Source organism: Pholis gunnellus, assembly GCF_910591455.1.
Source record: "Pholis gunnellus genome assembly, chromosome: 13".
Lineage (NCBI taxonomy): Eukaryota > Metazoa > Chordata > Actinopteri > Perciformes > Pholidae > Pholis > Pholis gunnellus.
In genome coordinates, this window is record NC_136540.1 from 19,525,781 (window position 1) to 19,550,913 (window position 25,133).

Here is a 25,133-nt window from a genome sequence, read left to right on the forward strand (position 1 = left end):
ATCGCGGACAGTTGAACGGCTTTCAGGCCGATAAGCCGCGCCCCCTCTCCGGCGCGTCCAGCGCGATGCACGCAAATGAACACAAATAGTCCCCGGCGATACCGGCGGCGCGAATGACGCGATGAACGCGATTCGCGCCGCGTTCATCGCCTTTGGTGTGAACACACCTTTAGAGGGACAAGTGGCGTTCAGCCTCACGAGATTGAGCAACAATAGGTCTGTGATGCCCTTAAGGTGCGTTCACACCAAACGCGATGAACGCAGCGCGAATCGCGTTCATCGTGTCCATCGTGCCGCCGGCATCGCCGGGGACTATTTGTGTTCATTCGCGTGCATCGCGTCCATCGCGCTGGACGCGGCGAAAAGGGGGCGTGGCTTATCGGCCTGAAAGCTGTTCAACTGTCCGCCATCAACCGTAGAAAAATAGCCTCTATTTCTGCTCAGTACGTGTTGTGGAAGTCCCAGATATCACGGGGAACTAAACGCCGTCATGTCTGGTACATAACATAGTCTGGAGGAGCTCCGTGGATTTCATCGAGCTCACTGTGTCTAGCGAGCCACACGTCGGCTGTTTACTACAGCTGTATGAACACACAATAAACTGACTTGGCTGTGATTTAACGGCAATAAACCGACAAAAAGGGACTCCGAAATAACTACGTAATGATGCCGATTTGTACTTGTTTTATCAATGAAGCTCGGATCGATCGGTGCTAGGCTATGCTAAAATTATAGCAGCTCCATCAACACTCATGATAACGTCATATAGACGTAAATACACACACATTTTACACACACACATGTCTACACATAGTTTGGTCCGGTCTCTACTGATATGAGGGATCGTAGAGCTCTGGGTGAACATGGCGGCTACAGCATTTATTTTCTGATTTAGCAACGGCAGGACTTCACTGATGACGGGGAGAGCAACTCAACGCTGATTGGCTATCGCGCTGGAGCGTCACGCGATTTTTTCGCAGAAGTTCAAATATTTCAACTTCTGCGTTTCGGCGTTTCCGCGTTTTGACGCGCCAAACGCGCCGCGCTATCGCGCCATCGCGTCTGTACATAGACTTTGTATGTAATCGCGCCTCGTTCAACGCGTTTGGTGTGAACGCACCTTTAGACGTCCGGGGATGTCCGGGGCTGCACGCGCCACACTGATGGATCAGCGCGTGTCTACCCTTCACTGAGAGGCGTGGGTAAACCCGCTGAACCCCACTCCTGATATTAGTCCACTTATTTTTTTAAATAATGACTTTAACAGCTCAGGGATGTTCGAGCAACCTGTTTGTGCACTTTGTGAAGATGTGTTGCTCTGTGAATGTGCACTGTCAGCTCTGTTTTTGATTAAAGGGTTGGAAATGAATGCTTTTTTGTTTTTTTTATCCGATTCATCGATTAATCGAACAAATAATCGACAGATTTATCGATTATTAAAATAATCGTTAGTTGCAGCCCTAATATATATATATATATATATATATATTAATCCTGGGCAACGATTACAATTTTTAATCGCATGATTTTTTTGTGATTAATCGCATTGTTATGCGCAAAGTTCAATAATGGATTCAAAAGTAGTGTATTGTGCACTTTTATTTTAAAAGTACTGCTATATGGACAAAAGTGCAATAACATTTGGTTTGCAAACACTTTAAACAAATCAGGTTCTTTTTAACAGCATTATTCCCTTTACACAGTAGCAGTTAAAATACAGTTATGATTCTGATAATAGATAATCAGCCGGTGTTCACAACTTTATCTTCATGTGTGTAAAAGATGCAATTTGAAATACACTTTGAAAATGGCAAACCTACGTCATGTTTTTATGTTTGTTAAATTCTCAGTAGCGGTAACTAAATGATATGCTTATTATACATATTCCAAACAAAAAAACTAAAAACTCTAAAAGAATAATTGAAATTAATAATTTATTTTTTGCTGTTTTTGGTATTTTGATCAGACATATGCAACGCTGATTACAGTAACATGTGTGGTATTTGTTATAAATGTACGTTGGTACATAGAGAAGCTGTAGATAGAGGGACTTAGGACCCAGGGGAATGTAGGTGAAGCATGGAACCTGTAGTCTATCCCGTGACAGTAACCTGCATGAGGAAGTTATGCTAATAAAGAGTTGCAGTTAAGTGCAGTTTGTTCTCACGTGCTTATGTTTATTTAAAAACACGACAATATGTATTTTGATATTGTCACATTTGATCGTGTAACGAGACACGTGTGAGAGACAGGAGGGACCGACGGTGACGAAGTGAAGGGGGGTTCTGGACCGGGCGTGTCACCGGGGTGGGGGAGAGCGCCGCAGCAGCAGCAGGAAGTGTCGCCACACAAATAGCTGTTCACCGCTCGCTGCCCGTTCTTGTGTTAAAAATGTCCGCTTAATAATAAAAAAATTTACTTCGTTAATTGACACCATTAATTAATAAAGCGTTAACTTGCCCAGCACTAATATATATATATATATATATATATATATATATATATATAAATATATATATATGTATATATATATACACAGTTGTGTGAAAAAGTGTTTGCCCCCTTCCTGATTTCTTATTTTTTTGCATGTTTGTCACACTTAAATGTTTCAGATCATCAAACAAATTTAAATATTAGACAAAGATAACACAAGTAAACACAAAATGCAGTTTTTAAATGAAGGTTTTTATTATTAAGGGGGGAAAAAAATCCAAACCTACATGGCCCTGTGTGAAAAAATGATTGCCCCCCCCCCCCCCCCTGTTAAAACATAAATTAACTGTAGTTTATCACATCTTTGGAAAGCTGAGTTCTATTTCTCTAGCCACACCCAGGCCTGATTACTGCCACACCTGTTCTCAATCAACAAATCACTTAAATAGGACCTGCCTGACAAAGTGAGGTAGACCAAAAGATCCTCAAAAGCTAGACATCATGCTGCGATCCAAAGAAATTCAGGAACAAATGAGAAACAAAGTAATTGAGCTCTATCAGTCTGGAAAAGGTTACAAAGCCATTTCTAAAGCTTTGGGACTCCAGCAAACCACAGTGAGAGCCATTATCCACAAATGGCGAAAACATGGAACAGTGGTGAACCTTCCCAGGAGTGGCCGGCCGACCAGAATTACCCCAAGAGCGCAGCGACGACTCATCCAAGAGGTCACAAAAGACCCCAGAACAACATCCGAAGAACTGCAGGCCTCACTTGCCTCAATTAAGGTCAGTGTTCATGACTCCACCATAAGAAAGAGACTGGGCAAAAATGGCCTGCATGGCAGAGTTCCAAGACAAAAACCACTGCTGAGCAAAAAGAACATAAAGGCTCATCTCAGTTTTGCCAGAAAACATCTTGATGATCCCCAAGACTTTTGGGAAAATACTCCTACTACTGGACTGACGAGACAAAAGTTGAACTTTTTGGAAGGTGTATGTCCCATTACATCTGGCGTACAAGTAACACGGCATTTCAGAAAAGGAACATCATACCAACAGTAAAATATGGTGGTGGTAGTGTGATGGTTTGGGGCTGTTTTGCTGCTTCAGGACCTGGAAGACTTGCTGTGGTAAATGGAACCATGAATTCTGCTGTCTACCAAAAAATCCTGAAGGAGAATGTCCGGCCATCTGTTCGTGACCTCAAGCTGAAGCGCACTTGGGTTCTGCAGCAGGACAATGATCCAAAACACACCAGCAAGTCCACCTCTGAATGGCTTAAGAAAAACAAAATGAAGACTTTGGAGTGGCCTAGTCAAAGTCCCGACCTGAATCCGATTGAGATGCTGTGGCATGACCTTAAAAAGGCGGTTCATGCTCGAAAACCGTCCAATGTGGCTGAATTACAACAATTCTGCAAAGATGAGTGGGCCAAAATTCCTCTACAGCGCTGTAAAAGACTCATTGCCAGTTATCGCAAACGCTTGATTGCAGTTGTTGCTGCTAAGGGTGGCCCAACCAGTTATTAGGTTTAGGGGGCAATCACTTTTTCACACAGGGCCATGTAGGGTTTTTTTTTTCCCCCTTAATAATAAAAACCTTCATTTAAAAATTGCATTTTGTGTTATCTTTGTCTAATATTTAAATTTGTTTGATGATCTGAAACATTTAAGTGTGACAAACATGCAAAGAAATCAGGAAGGGGGCAAACACTTTTTCACACAACTGTGTGTGTGTGTGTGTGTGTATATATATATATATATATATATATATATCATATAATAATATTCAGTATAATATAAAACATATACTAATATAATAGAACATGTTTATTGAGATGCCCCTCTGGACCTTGTTATGGGAGGTAAAGATCAGGAGAAGTAAACATGAAGTGTAATTAGGAATAGTGGTGTTAAATTAAGCTATGATGAGTTTTAACTGTTAATTTACCATCTCAATTAAATGTTGATGCCTCCATGACCAAGTTAAGCACATGAGACTGAGGACAACTATGTAGAAGAAAAGATGTTCACTTTGCCTAATATGTAGCTTGACAGAGTTCTCCATGTGTGCCCCGGTGTTCTCATGTTTCCTTACCTCCTCATCCCTCACTCCCTCACTGTCCATGCTGGATCTGTGCCCGTTGTTTTATAAAGCAAAATAAGTTATTAGCATGACTGCATCCAGCTAGCCAAACCTGTCTGGTGTACAGCTAGTAGAGAAGCTTCGCATGTACTGCTTCCCTTTCCCGCTAGTCTGATTGTGAGGTCAGGCTGATCTGGGATCAGCTCTTTGGCCTGCAGAATCTCCGCCAAAGTTCTCCTCCCAAACGGGTCTTGGAGTAGTGCGCGCGCTGGCGCTCACCTGTAGAGACTTCTCCTGACGAGAACGCGCAGCTTGAGTGACATACAATTCATACAAATTCGTTTGGCCCCAAGCTGAATCTATTTGAGGATGCTGATTGGCTAAATTGTATGTCACCCATTTATATCTGTAATCAGCAATTGGCTAAACTGCTTCATAGACCCGCCTCTTTTGGGCCAATTCTCGATGGCCCCAGCGCTGCTGAGACGTGCAGACAGGCGGAGAGGACGTGCAGGAAAAGCATATATTTTGTGCAGTTATCATATTTTACACATATTACTGGGTACATTACTGGGTCAAATAGTTTACAGGATATTCAACCTTCATTTCTTTATAATGCATGCAATACTTGATTTTTTTTTTTTTTTTTTTTTTTTTTTTACAGGGCTTGAATAAATGCAATAAAGTAGTCCATGGAGATGAGTTTAAAGATAATTACAATCCCTTCTTGGCATTGTGGAGGGTGGTTAATGGCGTTTTGCCCATTTCACCAACAGACTACGGGCATATCTCCCTCTGAGTTACACTCGTCTTTTTGATTCTTCACAGTTTGTTTGTTTGTTTGTACGCCCTCTGGCGTTTCGGAGAATAATGCAGCGCACAGCGCAGAGAGTACATTACATACAAACTCGGAGCTCACATGCCTTCTGCGGAGGCTCGCATAAACAAAGCTTTAGTCAGTGTGTTGTCTGTGATAACCATGATACATCTTTTAATCTTGACAGAATTCATAATTGGTCTGATAGAGGAAAGTCCAAAAGCAAATATATGTATTAAGTTCAAGGAAGAGTTCGTCGTAATGATCAACAGTAATAAAATGTTCACATACAAAGTAATTGAAAAGGAATTTGCGCTTGCACATATTTGATCTTGCTAGATGTTGTGTTGCATTCCCGCAAAAGTTGAGCCAGGTTCAACTTTTTTTGCAGAGCTAAAGTAGGTCTGAACACGGCCTTAGGCACAGCAGTGCTATAAGCTAAATGCTTATGCCAGCATGCTCGCCATGACAATGCTGATGATTAACAGGTACAATTCTATTGTGTTCTCATCTTAGCTTAGCTTGTTAGCATGCTAATATTTTCTAACTAGCACTAACCAATAAGTCCAGCTGAGGCTGATGGGAATAGAAGAAGACAGAGGTTGACTTGTTTGATCCCTAAGGGGAATGTCATTAGTATTGCAGGCATGTTATTCATAAAGCAAAGTACTGGACAAATTCAAATTTTGACCCAATGATGGCGCAAGATGAACAATGCTCTCTTTTCAGGAGTGGCCTAGTCACATTAACACAGTCACACATTCACACCTGGAAGCTGCCCAGTACAACCACAGTCTGACCTGCTGGCCACTGAGCTCCACTGGAGTGGTTGGGGTTAAGGGTCTCTTTCAAGGGAACTTCAGTGGTGGTGACTGTATTAGTGGGAGTATCAGAACCAACATGCATTTCAAACAAACATATTTAAATTAATATGGGCATGTTGCAATTCACAGCATGTTAAAAAGACACTGATCCTCATCTTCAGGATTGAGAATGAAGAATCTGTGAGGAAAATATTAGAACCTTGAAAGCACTGGGAATCGAAGGAAGAATGAAGCAAGAGCTGGAAGCACATACGTAAATCCTTCAACTGTGCAGATGAGTGATTGAGAAGTAGTGGGGATGATGAATGGGTTAATCCACACACGGATCCACTCTGTAGTGATGGGGTTTAGCTGGAGCGCCCACGCCACTGGCCAGATTAGACAGCACCTAATGCTTTGTAAGATGATTACATCTATTTCAGGAGGCATTTATATCATTGCAGAGTTGTGACTGTTTGATTGCATAGACCTATTGTTTCAAAGGAACTGATAAGACATCTAGGGTCCATCTTACTTTGAAGTGAGTAGTAATGTGTGTTTAAAAACTCTGCCTTCACACTAACAAAGCCTTGCAATGATAAAGAAAAAAATATCAAGAAGCCATGAAAATGGAGTTGTCATTAGACAATTACAACACTGTAACTCAAACATTAAGCAAATCTGTGTAACTGCTTTCTCTCACTACAACTTTATAAATTCTGATAAGAACTATTGGTTTCTGATGAATGACATTAGTTAACTAAGAGGCACACTATATTGGTGAATGATAAATCATAATAAGTATGACTTCGTAATGACAGCTTGTGGACAATGGAAGTTGGAACATTTTTAGTGCACAACAGTGAAAGATATGAGCGTGTTCCTGGAGAACATCTGTTGCAGGATATTATGTAAGCGTTCAAATGAGGGAAAGATTATAAAATGTAATCCACACAAAAATGAAAAACGAGTCCTAATGGAGTTTGTCCACACAGTTAATATTTATTATTTAGAAAATATGTATTTTGAATTGTCACCCTGATTTGAAACAGAGGAGCAGGCAGGGAAGCTGAATACATTTGTGTGAAGGAATAGAATTAAATGAACAGACAAAAGGTTTGTTTATATATGCAGAGTTGGTTATTTGTGGTTTTGTAAGTGTTAACAGAATCTGTGTCCCAATAGCTTTCCTAGAATAGATGTATAATGCATGTGTAGTGTGTACTGTGAGTCAGTAGGCTTGAACCGATTGGCAATCTGATCATATATCAATGATTGAAGGGATTATCAACTATTGTATTTTCCTATACTAGAATGAAGGCAATTTTAACTAACTTACTATCATTACTAAAAAACTAAAACTAAAAAATCTAAGCAAAGAATAGAATGTGCGCCCTACTGTGCATTTACAGATGTTTGTGGTGAAGCGGCATCCCAACCAGTTTGCCGTCTCTTCTCCGTGGATGTCCTTTCTCCATAGGTCTGCTCACCACAACTTTACTGTGCGTTCCATGAAAGTAGTTAACGTTATGGAGAGGTCTGAACCGAATGTCATTATTTTTACATTCAAAGCTTTGAAGTTTTCAAATGATGCTTAGAATGTCTGTTGTAATATTTTGATGACGTCATCACCCTAAAGAAATGGGGAAAATATGATTTTGTGTTGTTGTGGAGACTATTGTGAACAAATGTGCCACCGACCACATCAACAGGCAGGACTATGTTACATCTGTGTCACTTCTCGTGTGTGTTTTGGTGACAAAACGTAGTTCAGAGACCAGACCTGCTCATCAGGGATTCCTCCTGGTAAAAGATCTTGTAGTGTGTGACCCTCTGTCTCCAGTCAGTCATGTAGTGTGAAAACCACAACGACCTCAAGACTCCCAATCACAATCAGCCAGTTGTGTATGAACAGGACCGCTATCTGACTGTTTTGAAAGTGGTGTAGTGGGAACTTGGTTTTCGGGAAGCCCATGCAGTACTTAAGCAGAGCCACTATCTGGCGCATGTTACCCCCCCTCTTCAGCCTGACCATATATTACACAGCAAAGCAGAGAGCAAAGAGACGTCCTCACTGAAACAGTGACACAGTCTGCGTCTTGGGTTACACAGGCAGACCACTGATGGACTTTACTGTATCTGGCTCACTTGTACCTTGCACCATGTAGCTCAGCTGCTACTTCAGTCCCAGCTGCCCTGTGATCTGCAGTGAGTCGACTGACCAAGTCATCCAACTCATCACTCAGGAGGCAACAAAGGAGGCAACAAAGAAAGCCTCAGTGATACAGAGCCATGCAAGTATGAGACTGATAGCAATGCTGATTGTATACAAGAGAGACAATGCCACTTCAGTGAAAAACACTGGATGGTGGACTATCAGTAGCTTGAAGTTTTGCTTGTTGCAGAACAACGTGATGTTTGACCTTTGACAGCAGTCTCATTTTTGGATGTTGAACATACTGTTGGGAATACAAGAACAAATCTAGGTTTGCATGTGAGTAGGGCTGCAACAACGAATCGATAAAATCGATAAAATTCGATTATTAAAAGAGTTGGCAACGAATTTCATTATCGAGTCGTTGTGTCGCGCGACTATTACGCCACTCAATAAGTCTCGGAGATGTTTCAGTATAAAAAAAAAAAGTTGAGTTGAGCGCGGAGCAAAAAAAAACAAAAAAAAGAGCAGAGCGGAGGTAGAGGAAAGACCATCGGAGAGACACGTTACGTTGTTCTGAAACACATGGCGGAGGCCGAGAAATCAGTACGACCTAAGTCATTCAAGGTGTGGGAGCATTTCACACTAAATAAATCGAAAAAGTGTGTTAATTGCAAGATATGCAAAAGCGACATGGCATGGCACGGGAGCACCACGGTGATGATTCAGCACCTAAAACGTAAACATGTTGGAGTCCTTGATGAGGAGGAAGGGAGTTCAACAGCAGGGTAAGTCACTACAGAATCCTACTTTTGTTCCGTTTTGCAACCTGTTTGTGCACTTTCTGAAGATTTTTTGCACTGTGAATTTGCACTGTCAGTTCTGTTTTTGAATAAAGGGTTGGAAATTAATGCTTTTTTGTTTTTTTATCTGATTCATCGATTAATCGAAAAAATATATCGACAGATTAATCGATTATTAAAATAATCGTTAGTTGCAGTTTATTTCTCTTTTAGGAAAATGATTTGATTTTGCTCTGACTGAATGAGCAGTGATGTAAATGTAAATACAAGTTTAGATAACCCGTAGACCAAATACAATGCGGTCAATTATTACTGTTGTAGTAAATTAGACATATTTCAACTTGAACAGCGTGACTGTGCCAAACTCCAGTAGCTCTACAAAGATCTATTTGTCCACACGCTGTGATACCAGGTTAGCCAGATTTGAGAACGTTGCTGAAGCACAGACTGTATATAAGAAGTGGACATATAGTCATCGTGACGTCACTCATTGGTTTGTGGTTTGTGGTTTTGAAGCCTCGAGCTCGAAGATTTGGCCGTCGCCATCTTAGATTACGGCTGTTGCTATCTTGGTTTCTTGCAACCAGTGAATGGAAGTGACCATGTTTGGAACACGAAGAAGTGATGTAGAGACGCCGTATACGGCTCTGGTAGATACCTGTCAATCACAGTAAGCCCGCCCTAAAGCATAGTCCGCTTTATGGTCTATTTGACTCTAAATGGACCATTATTTATGGTTTTGTTTTTCATGTTTACAATGTTACTCAAATCAAGTGAGAAGAAGGGTCATTTTTTCATAGACTTCCCCTTGCTGGTCAGCGGAGAGAATGTGGGTTTTAAGACACTTTTTCATTGGCTTCACTTGACAGAACCAGAGTTTGCCGCCTGCCCTTAAGTCTCGGTCACCAATACACATAATAAGGGAATCTATTACTGGGGCCCAGTGGTTGGGGAAGGTTTAGGAAATGACAATTCCAAACCCTCACTGTGGACGGTTGTCAGAGCCTTCAACTGATGTGGAGATCATGAGGTTGACCGACAGCACCTGAACAGAACCCTATAGCTTGACCACTGTCTGCATGTGCACTCTAAAGTCAGGCTTATAATATAGACCATTAAGACCAGAGTACCTTCTGAGGCACATCCATTAATGGCACGGCCACTCTGATCTATTGCATGCCGATCGCACAAGCAAGCTATTGTTGCTCAGTTTGTCAAAGCAAAATGGAGGAAACTATCAAGTTATGCTGAACGGATAATCATGACACCAAAGCATCTGAAAAGTAATGTGTAGAAGCATTCTGGATTCAGCAACATGATGGAAAATTATGGATAAAGGTGAGGCTGTTTGTCAACTATCAACTGCAAATGCCTGAAAGGATGATGATGAAAGGAACATCACAAATACCACAGCATATAGACTACACAAGTTACATTTCCATTTATTCAAATGATTTTACGTTGGTTCTCATTTGTGTGAACTTGAAAAAGTGTCCTTTCATTAGTGAACAGTATGCGTAATGACAAATGGCCAATGTCTTTATGTAGACACAGTGTTCAGTGCTACAATGAGCTCTGAGCATTGATTATTTAGCACTGGATTTAAAGTACAAGTTATCAGGACCACATGAATGAAATATCTTGGCAGAAGAATATAACAAATTTAAATGACAACAAAATATTAGCGTGAGCCAAATAAATTCTGTTAAACGCTGAATGTCACAGAGGAGTAAGCCAGACAGCTGCTAGCCTACATATTATGTAAAACCTAATATCTAAAGTACTGCCAAACAAGTTCGGATGACCTCTGTGAGGGATAACTGAGTCCATGAATGACAATCTTTCTTTTATTCAAAATAAAAACACTAGTTTTATATTATTAGTACCCCTCAGTGATCAGTCTAGATTTAAAGTAACTCTGTTTTAAGTATGGGGGTTATTGTGTTTCCCCGTTTTGCTGGTGTATTTATTTGTCGGCTAGTTCTATACATGAGTACCAATGTTTGGGTCAAAATCATTTTGGTTATATGTACTAATTGTCAAAATGTCTTCTTCTACACATCAAGGCGTTTTAGAGTACTGTTTATAGGTGCCAGTGATACAGAACAACCAAAAGAGAATCACTGATGATCCTGTCAGTCAAACTCCTGAAGAGAGCCAAGTTGCTCCCGCAGGCTGCTCCAGTGGTGTATAAATGGATATGAATGTTAGTTAGTCCTGATGGCCAGGTGGCATCTTGCATGGTAGCCCCTCCCATCAGTGTGTGAATGGGTGTGAATGGGTGAATGATGACATGTAGTGTTAAAGTGCTTTGAGTGGTCGGAAGACTAGAAAAGAACTATACAAGTACAGTCTATTTAACATTTACAAGAGGCAAATGATTCAGACAAATAAAATAAAAATGAAATGGAATAAAATAATCAACAATAAGATTAAAACAATAACAATCATAATAAAACAGATAAAACATGATGGAATTAATTAAAAGCTTTTGAGAAAGGATTCATAAGATGCCACTGACTGAGACTTTAGACAAGCCATAATTCATCTCCAATATCTATTTTGTATTGCTGTGAAAACCTCTCCTTCAAACAACTGGATTTATTCAAGTTTCTCACCAAAAACTAATTGTACAACAGCACCTTGCTTTGAAGCAAATTTGACATAGTGGCGAAACAGTGAAATTTCAACTTCATCCTGAGTTACTTTCCTTCCTCCGTTCATTTCAATGAGTCAAGGGCTCAAAGGCTGGGAGGCGGGGTTAAAGGAGACGCTAGTGCGCTTGCTTTATGGCAGGGCTCGATAAAAATGCTTTTGCCTGCAAAACACAGTCAATTCTGTGTTGGGGCAACTGGAAGGCCTCGCTCTGTTTTCTGACAGGGCAAGTGAAAAATAAATGTGCTCTCTATTTAGGAGCCAATATTCAGTAAAAAGTGCGATCGTGAGATTGCCTTCAGCCTTTTTAGTAGCCAATCCCTGAGAATGCTACATTGTGAACAACAAATCAGTTTAAATCGACAACAGAGCGCACGTTAGTCAGTTAACGATAGCTGGAGCAAAGTCCTGCTTAGTTAAATGACGGAGCTAACAGCATAGCAACATGTTGGAACAACTAACTTAATCAGACACGTAGACCTATCACATTGTAATTCATTCATGTACATGCTGCTCAGAGTAACCACATCACTAGTCTCTGCCTCGCACAGTCCTGCTCATAACGAAGCTTCAAACTCAAAAAATGAATATTAAGAGAAGATAAATTACAAAGTTATCAGGATGTGTTCAAATGTAATCTTGTAAAATTGTTTTTGGAGAGAAACTTGAATAAATACAGTTGTTTGAGGGAGATATTTTAACATCAATATAAAATAGATATTAAGTGATAAATTATGATAACTTCCACTAGCTGTAAGCAGCTTATAATACATCATTAAAATCATCATTAATATCACTAATACTATGAAGGAAAATCACTGTCAAAATCCGAGAGCGCAAATGAGATCCATGCGCGTGCGAAAATCAAACAGCCGTGCGCGTATTTTACTTTCACAAGCACTTTTACATCACTCCGCGAGCAAAATTCACTCTCGCGCAAGCAAAAGTCGCTCGCGAAGCTTAAACCTGCTCGCTCGCGAAACTTTATTCTGCTCACTCGCGAGTCTTTTAACTGCTCGCTACATCTAATTGGTTACAATCCTCGTCTTTGGATGAACCGGATATCACTCTGACGCAGACGGCAGGTCTGTTAGAGGTGGTTTTCAATCTGCCACTAAACACTACTTTACTCCACTACATCTCAGGATGTTTTACATTTGTCTGACAGGTTTTGTAAACTTTTCAGACTGTAGACGCTGATGAAATACAAATTATGTTAATAGCGTTGTTAAATACAATAGTTTAAAGTCAAGTTGCTCAGATTGGTTTAAATTCACTCCATCATTCTATTACAGACAATGTGTGTTTGATAGTCAAACCTCTTGTGATAAAAAGCTCAAAGAAACTCTTTGATCTTAATTGATTAAAACATGATGCGATCATATTTAATCATACTGTTGTGTTTACAGAAGAGATATAATGTAGTTGTATATAATATGAGCAACAATTTGGACCAGGGCCCTATTCCTCGTACGTGGCTAACTGAGTTAGCCGGATAATTTCCAGGATGAGATTACATAAGTGAGGCTTTTCGGTTCCTCGAAGCAAGTTTGGAAAAATCACCATAGCAACACATCCATAAGCCTGAACCTGCTCCAGAGCAGGCTTGAGCTAGATCCGCTGGATAAACTGCCACTCCCCCGGAAACAAGTGTCAGCTCCCTTCCTCAGAGATCCATCGATGAGGAAGCGATATTAGTCAGATCATCGTTTTATAGGGAGAGAGTTCTTCGAGATCGCCAAGATCCGTTATCACATCATGATGACTTCCTGTACGAGCGCTATCGATTCTGCCGACAAGGAATCATTTATTTAAAGACCTTCTCGAGCCGTACATTGAACACCACACGCCATCTACTGTCTCACGGACTGTATCACAGCCTCGCGCTGTTTTGAGAGTGGTTCATGTTTGTACAGTGTCGGTGACGCGGAGAACATCGGGAAAGCCGCTGCATGCCGTGCTGTTCATAAAGTTTATTTGGCGCTTAAGAAACTTCTGGATGTGTTCATTACATTACCATGGCACATGTTGTATTGATCACCATTCTGAATAATGTTTGTGTGCTTAGTTTTTACTTGCTCCCGTGTCCTCTTGATGGCTGGTTGAACTACATGATGGTTGAAAGCACTCATAATGATATGACAGTATCATTAGTACACCATAGATATCATTGTTGTAGAACATGATTAAGGTGGACTCATGATAAGAATAGAGAATTACACACAATTTATTTTTACTGCTTATTATGAATAATACACACTGATCCGCCCATACACAGATTCACACACACATATTCAAACTCCTATTCTATATGGTAATCTACACATACATGTATATACACACATATATATATATATAGTACATGATACATAAGCGCATACACCTACATATATCCTCATAAGTATCTATTAATTCGTATCAGTTAGATACTCTTTGGGCTTGTTTTTATCTACTTATTCTGAAAGAGTTGATATAATTATTTTCGCTATAGATCTCATTGGATGATGCGTTCCATTAAGCCTACTGCCAGCAGCACATTTAAAGAAATATCATCTGATTGATTGAGGTGATGAGGCACTTAAAATTAGCCTATACGTTTTCCCAACACTTGCGCATTTAACGAAGTCTGCGATATTTTGCCATGCTTCTCGTCTAGCCCTCGCAGCGTTAGATTTCGCCATGATTATGGTCTTGAATTCCTCATATGCGTTCATGATCATCTCCTGCTCGTCAGCGGAGTAAAAAGAGGCTCTTTCTTTGCGTTTATTTGCCGTTGTACTGTTAGAAAATCATGGTTTCGGTGATCGACGCTTCCCCCTTTTGAAGTAGGACGGACACGCGCAACGATCCTGTTGTCTGACATCTGGTTCAAATTAACGAGACTGTTTGAGCGCGGATCAGCCTTTGAGGAACCGAGATAGCCTGATGTCAATCATCGAGTTAATTTAAGCTGGATAATAGGACATTTGATCGACTTAGTTCAACCACGTACGAGGAATAGGGACCTGCTCAAAGATCTGGAGCCAAGATTAGGGACCACTGTTTGTTTATTAACCCAACTTAAACCACTGAAAAGTAGTTAGTGGATGAAAAAGTATTCAGATCCTCACTGCAGTAAACGTACTAATACCATACTGATGAAACAATAATCCACTACGAGTAAAATACCTGCAACCAAAACCTTAGTCAAGTATGTTATTATCAGCAAAATGTACTTTAAGTGCAGAAAGTAAAAGTACCCGTGCAGTAAAATGTACATTATTTGCCCCTGACCTGTAGTGCAATCTGAAAATCTCCCCCTGACGTCTGTGTCAGAGTGATATCCGGTCTATCCACAGACAAGGATTGTGACCAATTAGATGTAGAGATACAGGTAAAAGACTTGCGAGCGAGCAGATTAAAGTTTCGCGAGCGAGCCGGTTAAAGTTTCGCGACCGACTTTTGCTCGCGCGAGAGTGAATTTTGCTCACGGAGTGATGTAAAAGCGCTCGTCAAAGTAAAATACGCGCACGGCTGTTTGATTTCCGCACTCGCATGGATCTCATTTGCGCTCTCGGATTTTAACAGTGATTTGCCTTCATAAATACCCCCTAAAAAATGTTTAATCAATGCAAAAATATAAATGAAATACTATCATTCATTTCCTAATCATTTGAATTGCTTGATTTTTAAGCAAATAACCACTATAGATGACCATCAATAACAAATTAAAAGGATAACATTTAGAATTTATATTTTTGTTTTCTTTGTCAAATTGCATGGTGAAATAGGTCTATTTTCAGGTGGACATTTGTGCCAAATACTCGCCATTGGTATGCCAATTGTGGAACCTGATCTGTAGACATATGTGTTTTTTGGTTACTGTTCTGTGTAGATGCAGTGGTGGAAGCCTTATGAAAACTGTCAGCTGAGTTGGTACTGAGGACACACTGTGGAGCAGGTGATGGAAGGAGGGCCTTTAAATATTAGCTTTGAGGCAGAAACATATCAGATAGTTTCTCCAGGATCAACACGTTCAGAAAGGAGAGAACGATGTCCAGAGTGTGTTCCTGTGAGTTAGTGGGACCTTCAAATGAAGCTCGAGCATAAGTTCAGTCAGGAAGACTATACGCCTGTAGTTCATTTCTCATACATCTTTCAATCACTCCTCATGCACACTCATTATTTCCCTGCTGTCATTGTTCGAGGCTGTCAGTCATGATATCAGCTGTTTAGATCAGCTGGTCTCTTCTATCCAATAGCACAATGAAACAATGACATGGTTAGCCAATCATCTTGCTGCTGTCTCTTTAAATATGATTGTGTCTCTACCTTCAGTACGTTCATGCTGCTGTTACACACCCCTCCACCTCCCCATCTCCACCCAATAGTCATCAGATTCATCAACTCATCATTCCATCATCAGCCATCACCACCACCACCACCAGTGTCTGGACTCCACGGGGGGTTTATCTTCTGCTGCTCAGAGCAGATGCCCCTCCATTACAAATCTCCCTGTAGAGTCCAAGCACCAAAGACTCTGTCAAGACTTTATCATCTATTAATAATAAACTATTATCTTTTCTTCATCTGACTTGTCTCTCCTGATTGAACTGACTGAGTAAGATTACAAGATTTCACTATGTCCATAAAATCCATAGTAAAAGAAGAACCAGACGGGCAGCATACATGTTTGCTGAAGTGACCTAAAATCAAGACTGTATTAAAACAAGGAGTAATGAAAGCTAAAATATAAGAGATTCCTGAATAAGACCAGATTCAGATTTTTTAAGGTCTGTAGATTAAAACACAAAGTAATTGGGCGTTGTCATTTATCATAAAACCAAGTGAATCAATTGAGGAAACGTTTCTAAGGGTGCAGGAAACATCCCAGCCAGTCCACCTCTGCAACCGGAAAGCCTAAACTTCTGAAAATAATGTTTACTTTTATTTACTTTTATGCCACACCTTTGAACTCTGAACTACGGATAACTAAATGCTTTGGCAAAATGGAAAGATGACAGAAAAACTATTTAATTGCTAGAGATCTGACCTTTAACCACCAGAACATTAGGGTAGAGCAGTGGTTCTCAAACCTTTTCTGTCACGCCCCACTTTGGAGGAAGAAAAATGTTTATGCCTCACCGCCCCAACAACATTGTAACAAAATGGTCCATGTTGAACTATTATTGAAATAACAACATTTTGTGACTCCTCCATCTGTGCTTTTTCAAATAGAATAAAGAAAATTGCAATCACTCTCAAGTAAACCAGATTGCTCCATCAGACAAAAAACAAATACAATGTGCAATCACTTTGTTAGAACAATGCAAATAAAGTTCTATCTATGTAATAAAAGTCTCTCCTGATTGAAATGCTACTGAGGCCCATATATAATGTGCTCATGTGCTTTCTGCTTTACTGTGGTATACAGTGCTCTGTGAAAGACTGGGTATGTACATTTTACCAGACATTCATATTAACATAAGACCAGTTATTGTGCTGCATTACATACAGCAATTATTAAATGCAGTGAGTGTATTTCAGCAGCCCAACTCTGATGGCCTTCCAGCATTGCTGAAGCCATGAGAAGTTGTGTGATTATAAATATCTATCTGTGCTGGTGCACTGGCATACAACCAGCCACACAGTCATGGACCTTTAATGCTGCACAAATATTTGAAATGCTTTTGTTTTTATGAAAACCACAACAATATTAAGTTGAAAGGGAAAAAAAAACAGTGGCTTGACGGATTGGTTGAACTTCACTGACTTACCAAGAAGAGCTTCAAACAGGTTGCTTTGGAAAATTCCCATCACTCTCAGAATGGCAGTCTTGAGCTGCTGCTCCTCCGGCTTCCTCAGTTTAGTGCAGAACTCCTCCAGAAGCCCCAGGGCTCGAGCTGTGTCTGGAGAGGAGGGGCAGATAGGACAAGACAGCCGTTGGTGCTATAGATACACACACGTGTGCGCGTGCGTGTGTATGTATATATATATATATGATTGGTGGGCCATCAGGGCCTTCTCTGCTGGCCTAAACAGAATCACAAAGTTAGTTATTTTATAATTTAATAATTTTTCTTAAATACACTACATGTATCATAATTTATAAAAATATTTTTCCATTATCTTATTTTCTCATTGCACAGCTACTGTCTTCCTCAGTTGCTCTGCTTCCAGTGCAGCTTGTTTTAAGTAGAGCTTTTATCCAATCAGATTTCACCTCTGTGTCTCTAGGTAAGAAGAGAGGCCCCAGGCCTGCAGACTCACCAGTGAATCCCTTTGCAGTTTAAGTGAATGGGGACGATATTGTTGATTGTCATAGTCTTCAACCAATCAGATCTTTAGTTTGACATGTTGGGCGTATTCTTTGACGTGCCAGAGCCTGCTAGCTGGCCTACAAGCACGTCAGCATTACGTGCAGCTCAGTTTTCAGGAGCAGCTCTGCAGTGAGATTCGGCGTGTGCTGTGATTTGTCAGTGGGCGAGCACGTGACTATTGTGAAACAAAACTTACAGCAGAGGCTTAGTAGTAAGAGTTCAAATTGAAAGATATGGAAGAAATTATATTTTTTGCATTTTGCTTGGTGTAGATTTTTTATTTTTTTTACCTAGCTTTGTATTTTAACACTCAATGGCTGAAATTGGAAGAGAAACGGATTTGTGAGTTGGGATTTAACCGTAGGATTAAACTCTTTGTCAACAAAGAAAGGAGGATGTGATCAGCATTTGGTAAGTCAACTGGTTCATTTTTTTACATCTAATATCTGAATGGCCCTTGAGTGCAGCAGAATGCGTGTTGCTGCTGTTATTTTCCCGTTAAGCTAGTTAGCCTAGCCTCCCAGAACACTTGCGGGGCCCCAGCTGTTTTTTGTTGTCCTTCTTTTTGTTCCGGTTCAGAGGTCACACAGACCGCTGTCTCCTCGTGAGCGCAGAAAACATTATATTTCCTACAATTTAAGCTTCTGCATTTTCCAAATGTACTAGTATTATTCAAACATATTGTTCGGTTTGTAAGCCACGTACCGAACAGTTTAATACAAATATGTGTATTGTTATAGCCCTAGAAACGAATAATAACCCTAGCTGTGGCGCCATCATGTGGTTATAAGGTGGTATTTCAGCAGTGAAGGCCCAGGTATAAAATACCGATATATATATATATATATATATATATATGTGTATGTATGTATGTATGTATATGTGTGTGTGTGTGTGTGTGTGTGTATTTGTAGTATGATACTATTTGGTTTGATGATACGTTTAGGCGTTAAGTACTTGAGGCCAGAGTGTGTAAATGAAGAGTGAGTAAAGTGAGTTCAGGTGGTTTACTGTCCTCTACAGCTGTACACTGTGCTACACAGATAACAGATATGATATATGCTCAAAAGTATATGGACACCCCAGCATTTCAGCTATATGTGACAGCTGAACATCATTCCAAAACCATTGGCATAAATGTGCTGTTCTAACAGTCTCCACTCTTCAGCTCAATTCAGTCTGTATAGCCCAATATCACAGATTTGCCTCAAAGACTTTATAATCTCTACAACAAACATCTTCTGTCCTTTGACCTTTGACATTGGAGAAGGGAAGACCCTGAGGATGGACAGGAGTACATATCATGTGAACAGAATCAACATAACAGTTACAACACATTCAATACATCTGACACAAAATGATTCTGGCAGCATAGATGTGCTAGCATTTAGCCACAAGAGCATTCAGGTCACTAGTGTTGGGTGGTAAGAGCTGGTTTGTAGTCATTGTTCCAGTTCATCCCAAACTACAAAAATACATTACATTAATCATTTAGCAGACGCTTTAATCTAATAAGTGTATTCAACATAGGTATTCAAGAGAACTACTAGTGTGGAGAATTGCAGTATTAAAAAGTATTGCTTCAGGGTCCTTGAAGCGAACAAGTCCTGGAGGGACGACAGATTGCAGCCAATCACCTTCTCAGCAGAGTGGACGATGCGCTGCAGCCTGCCCTTGTCCTTGGCTGTGGCTGCAGCGTACCAGACCGTGATGGAGGAGCAGAGGATGGACTCAATGATGGCTGTGTAGAAGTGCACCATCATTGTCTTTGGCAGGTTGAATTTCTTCAGCTGCCTCAGGAAGTACATCCTCTGCTGAGCCCTCTTGGTGATGGAGCTGATGTTCAGCTCCCACTTGAGGTCCTGGGATATGATAGAGCCCAGGAAGCGGAAGGACACCACCGCGTCGACGGGGGGGGTCACACAGGGTCATAGGGGCTGGTGGGGCTGCGTTCTTCCGGAAATCCACAACCATCTCCACTGTCTTTAGAGCGTTGAGCTCCAAGTTATTCAGACCGCACCAGGTCACCAGATGATCAGTCTCCCACCTGTAGGCGGACTCATCCCCACCAGAGATGAGTCCAATGAAGGTGGTGTCATCCGCGAACTTAAGGAGCTTGACGGACTGGTGACTGGAGGTGCAGCTGTTGGTGTACAGGGAGAAGAGCAGAGGGGAAAGAACGCAGCCTTGGGGGGAACCGGTGCTGATGGTCCGGGAGGCTGAGACGTGTTTTCCCAGCTTGACGTGCTGCTTCCTGTCAGACAGGAAGTCTGTGATCCACTTGCAGGTGGAGTCGGGCACGTGCAGCTGGGAGAGCTTGTCATGCAGCAAAGACGGGATGATGGTATTGAAGGCAGAGCTGAAGTCCACAAACAGGATCCTGGCGTAGGTTCCTGGGGAGTCCAGATGCTGGAGGATGAAATGAAGGGCCAAGTTGACTGCGTCGTCTACAGACCTGTTGGCTCTGTAGGCGAACTGCAGGGGATGATGGCGGAGGCCTTGAAGCAGGCTGGAACATGGCGCAGGGAGGCGTTGAAGATGTCTGTAAACACCGGAGTCTGTAATCTGTCTCTCATCACCTACAAGTACTACAACAGTACTTTAATGAGTTAACTGAATAAACTTTACCGTGTTCGCCTGGTAGACCAGCAGTAGAATAACAGACGGGGAAGAAAAAGTTCGCTGTTTTCACCCGCCATTTCTCATCTTTCTGAGCTCCGCTTAACTTCCGGTTTAATGGTCATGTTACAAAAACAAAAGCTTGTCTATCATAAGTAAAACAACGGCAAAACGGTTACGAGTTTAACACAAGGTACCCAAAATGGCAGTAAATGTAATGTATTATAATTGCAGAAATAAACTAAAAATAATACAAATCGCGTAAATCAACTTTCGGTGTTGTCATGGCAACATTTATACGCTGGTTAGCGTCAGCTACAGAACCGGAGTCCTATTAATTATTCATAGCTGCGGTATTCAGGCGACCGGGCCTGCTTTGAACACTCAAACATCTCCGCGACTTATTGAGTGGTGTAATAATCACGCGACACAACGAATCGATAATGAAATTCGTTGCCAACTCTTTTGATAATCGATTTTTATCGATTTTATCGATTCGTTGTTGCAGCCCTACAGCAAACTAGTATGAATACAATAAGTGCAACAAACTAGTATGAATATAATAAGTGCAGCAAACTAGTATGAATACAATAAGTGCAACAAACTAGTATGAATATAATAAGTGCAGCAAACTAGTATGAATACAATAAGTGCAGCAAACTAGTATGAATATAATAGGTGCTGAGTGGAAGGCTCAGGGTAGTACTTCTTGAAGAGGTGAGTTTTCAGCCTGATGAAAGATGGGCAGCAACTCTGCTGCCCTGACGTCAGCGGGGAGTTCATTCCACCATTGTGGGGCCAGGACAGAGAAAGGCCGTGACCGGGTTGATCGGAGACATGTGTTGATGGAGCTGACTCTCGGGCAGCGAAGGACAAACTGTGGTGGAAAGTTGGACAGACACTGGTTGTCCATGGAGAGCAATGTCCACATACCTTTGACCCAGCGTCAGAAATACACGAGGGCAAAGGGCAAAACTGCCCCTAAGAAATATAATTTTGCCCCTGATATCACTAGGAGAGGGGCAAAAAATGCCCCCATAATTTCCTCTCATAATAATGATAATTTAATGAACTTGTCAAAACCATCATAGCCTCTATGCCCCGGTCCAGTTGCCATAGAATGTTTTTGATTTTCGCCTTGACTGATGTTGCGTGTGCGTGAAGAACCGAACGTTCTAAAAAAATAAATGAATGGAGCACTTCTTAATCAGACATGTGACTGGCGAGACTGCGGTCAAGTCAGCAGACACTCAGATCTTCGTGGTCAACTCAGCACACACTTACATGTTAGTGCGCCTATATGCTGAAATTCATGGTAAACTCATTCAAACGGCACAGATCGGGAGCGAGCGAAGGACTTTGAAAGTTAGCGGAAAGATTAACGTGAGACAACATCCGGTTTCTTCAGACTAAGATGCCAACAAAGTATACATATTGCATAATGGCAATTTGATTAAATGAATTATATTCACATTAAGTATAAAACATGCTACCTGCATCTCGTAAGTTAAAGGGAAAATACACCTAAATTGTGCGTAAAGTGTCTTTATTCTTTGATTTGAGGGTTGCTGGAAATTAATAATACCTGACTGACAGTCGATTAAGATATTTTACTAAAACTCTGAACTCAATATGTACCTTAAAATGGCACATTTTGGAAATTTTTAAGGTGCTATAAAAATGTTTTTCTAAAAAATTCCACACAATGACTAATGCATATATGTTCAGGACAAAAATGGGTAATATCACAATATTTGAGGTGCTACAAAAATATTTTTCTCAATAATTCCATACAATGACTGATGTATATGTAATCAAGGCATCGTTGACTTAATAATTGTTAATAGTTGTTTAAAAAAAATGTAATAATAACAATAAATAACCACAAAGAAATAAGAATAAAATTGAATATGATTGTCTGATTTTTGTTTTCTGTTCAAAAAATCTAAGAAAACACTTTGAATCTGTAGACTACTGCCTAATAGTCTTATTATTGCCATTTGATGACAATTGCTAAAGTTATTACTGTAAGCCTAAATAAGTATATTTATTATTTTGAACAAAGATTAAATGTTATTTCACAAGTTTCAAAAAGTGCCCCCAATTTTTTTTAAATGCCCCTGGATTTCAGTCAGTGGGGGCAAAAATTGCCCCTAAAAAATATGTAAATGTCCTACCCTGCTTTGGCCATATATAGTAGATGTGTATTCTGAGGCTAATGGAAACCAAAAGGTTGAGAGTTCACAATTTTACTTAAAAATGCGTGTGATGTGACTTTTGCTTTTGACGGGGTGTGATGAAAGGCTCTCATAACCTGTGGCACATACAGTGACTCACCTTTTCTTCTGATAGGCATGGCTGACTGTGTAAACTTGACTCTCTCGCACTCTTCCAGCTCCGTCTTCAGTGCATGGTCAAGAAGTTCTTCCTCTTGGTGGGATCACACAGAAGGAAGGATTCTGATAAAAGCAGCTCTTCTCCAAGCACTCTGAGAGGAGAACCTAAACAAGAGTCCAGGTACCACAAGGATGGGGTCTCCAAGGGGTCTGTATCCAGCGAGGAAGGTTAATTCCACAGACTAGGTTTTAGCACAACGATGTGATCACAGGTGTCTCTGTACCAACAGTAATCCACAAGAAGCTCAGAGAGGATCCCTGCAGCGATGCCTCATCAATTTGTATCTGTTGGGTCCGTTCACTCATTCAAGGCTCCTCTGCTTTAAAGACACTGCACGTGAGGCTGTGTATTACTTCTGTCAGGTTCCTCCTCTGGCTGTCCAGCTGGCAGACCACAGGCGTGCCTGGTCATGACGGATCCACTGCTGGTCCAAACATCCTCTCTCAGACAATGCAGGACCAGAGACAGACGGTGGACACCAAGCCGCGAAGTCCTCTCAGTCCTGATGACGAGAGTAGAAAAGCTGGCCCGGGTTAACACCCGGTCCTGGCTCGGTCCTGTCTGTGAGCCGTCAGTTATCCTGCCCGACAGTGCATACCTGAAGTTTCTCAGACAAAGCGCAGGTTAAAGGTTCCACGACACTCCAAAGAAGAAAATGAATGTCGAGTTTCAAAAGTCAGTTGTCCCCGCGTTTTCCTTGAAGATGTACCGTTGGGACATGGCAGCCAACGCGTAGCAGTCCCTGCAGAGTTGGTGTCTGGGGGTGGGACTGATGGAGGACATGTGTACCGTACCCCATGAGGCGGATAACGACAAGTGATGAAATACAAAACTCTAAACTCTAACGCCGCCTACTAACGGTGCTCCTACGGATAGATAGAAACATGCGTGTTGTTCATTAGTTAGTTAGCATCCATGCTACAGCAGCAGCCAGCGGCGGGCTCAATGAAACGCTTTCCCAGTGCGACGCCTGGCTGTAGGAAAATACCTGCCTGCCAATTGTGGGAGAAAACGCATGGCTCTCAAATGACTCCATGTATTTTCATATTCCGTAAAATGGTGACTGTGCATTCGCCGGACATTTCCCCTGATGAAGAACAGCACTGTCCTCGAGCTGCCACATCTCTTTATTCTTTAACCAGGTACGGTACAGCGTTACGCTAGCCATATGAACTGACAGCATCACCAACAGTTTTAAGTGCCAGAAACAAGCTAGCAACAATAACAAGCGGAACTTCCGCTTATCGATTTCACAATAATACACTCGTTAACAATACACGTTTACCGTTTTGAAACAAATGTGCAGCTTTAGCAAACGGCTGTCTAGATTTTTACATTGATATGAATAATATGTAATGAAGAGGCACATTGTGAGTTAAATTATTAAAGTAATTGAATTGCCAGCCAATGCAATAACAATGCGATCTTTAAATATGAAACATACATACCTACAGACCATCGTAGTTGGTGTTCGGCTTTTAACACATCATCAACATCGAACAATATTTTATTTTCAATGTGTTTCACTTCTGCTTTCTCTTTGTGCATACATTTATTTACCCCCAGAGCAAAACCGGCTCTGTTTTAAAAAAACATTCATTTTAACGCTATAAATTATTTAAAAGGTTCGTCTAAAGAAATTAGAAACCGTAATACGTTGGCAGATATTGTGGAATATGATTTTGATGATACATTGATTGATGGTAAATGAATGTTCCAGGATGCACTTCCTCTCGCCACCACTGTCAACATTGCATGCTGACAGAAACATGGCAGCTCTCCTTATCCTTTCATTTAGTGATATAGTTCCAGGCCAGGATTTCAGTACATATATGAAATGCTTTATCATCAAATAAACTCAATAAGAGTCCGTATAAATCGTTTTATTTTCCGAAAGTGACACGCGCTGGAATTTTATTTTGAAGGCAAAATCACCTGCCTGTAGTGAAAATACGTTTAGCTTGATGCAGCTGCTTACCTTAGCAACGCAGAGGCTGGTCGCTGGTTAGCTGGCTCCCGTCTAGATTGACAAGACGGGACAACCAATTGTATAATGCAATTTCTTGT

General features: G+C 41.0%; 1 protein-coding gene across 1 annotated transcript in view; it reads right to left on the reverse strand.

The window, feature by feature from the left end:
- The window catches only part of dlg2 (discs, large homolog 2), a gene marked incomplete at both ends in the record, with an annotated part of 233,690 nt that extends 210,665 nt beyond the window's left edge, over positions 1-23,025 (reverse strand). Inside the window, 2 exons of the mRNA XM_079171139.1 lie at positions 17,508-17,639; positions 23,007-23,025. Coding sequence (XP_079027265.1) covers positions 17,508-17,639; positions 23,007-23,025 — 151 coding nt within the window. The remainder of the gene's footprint in view (positions 1-17,507; positions 17,640-23,006) is intronic.
- Between the last annotated feature and the right edge of the window lie 2,108 nt (positions 23,026-25,133).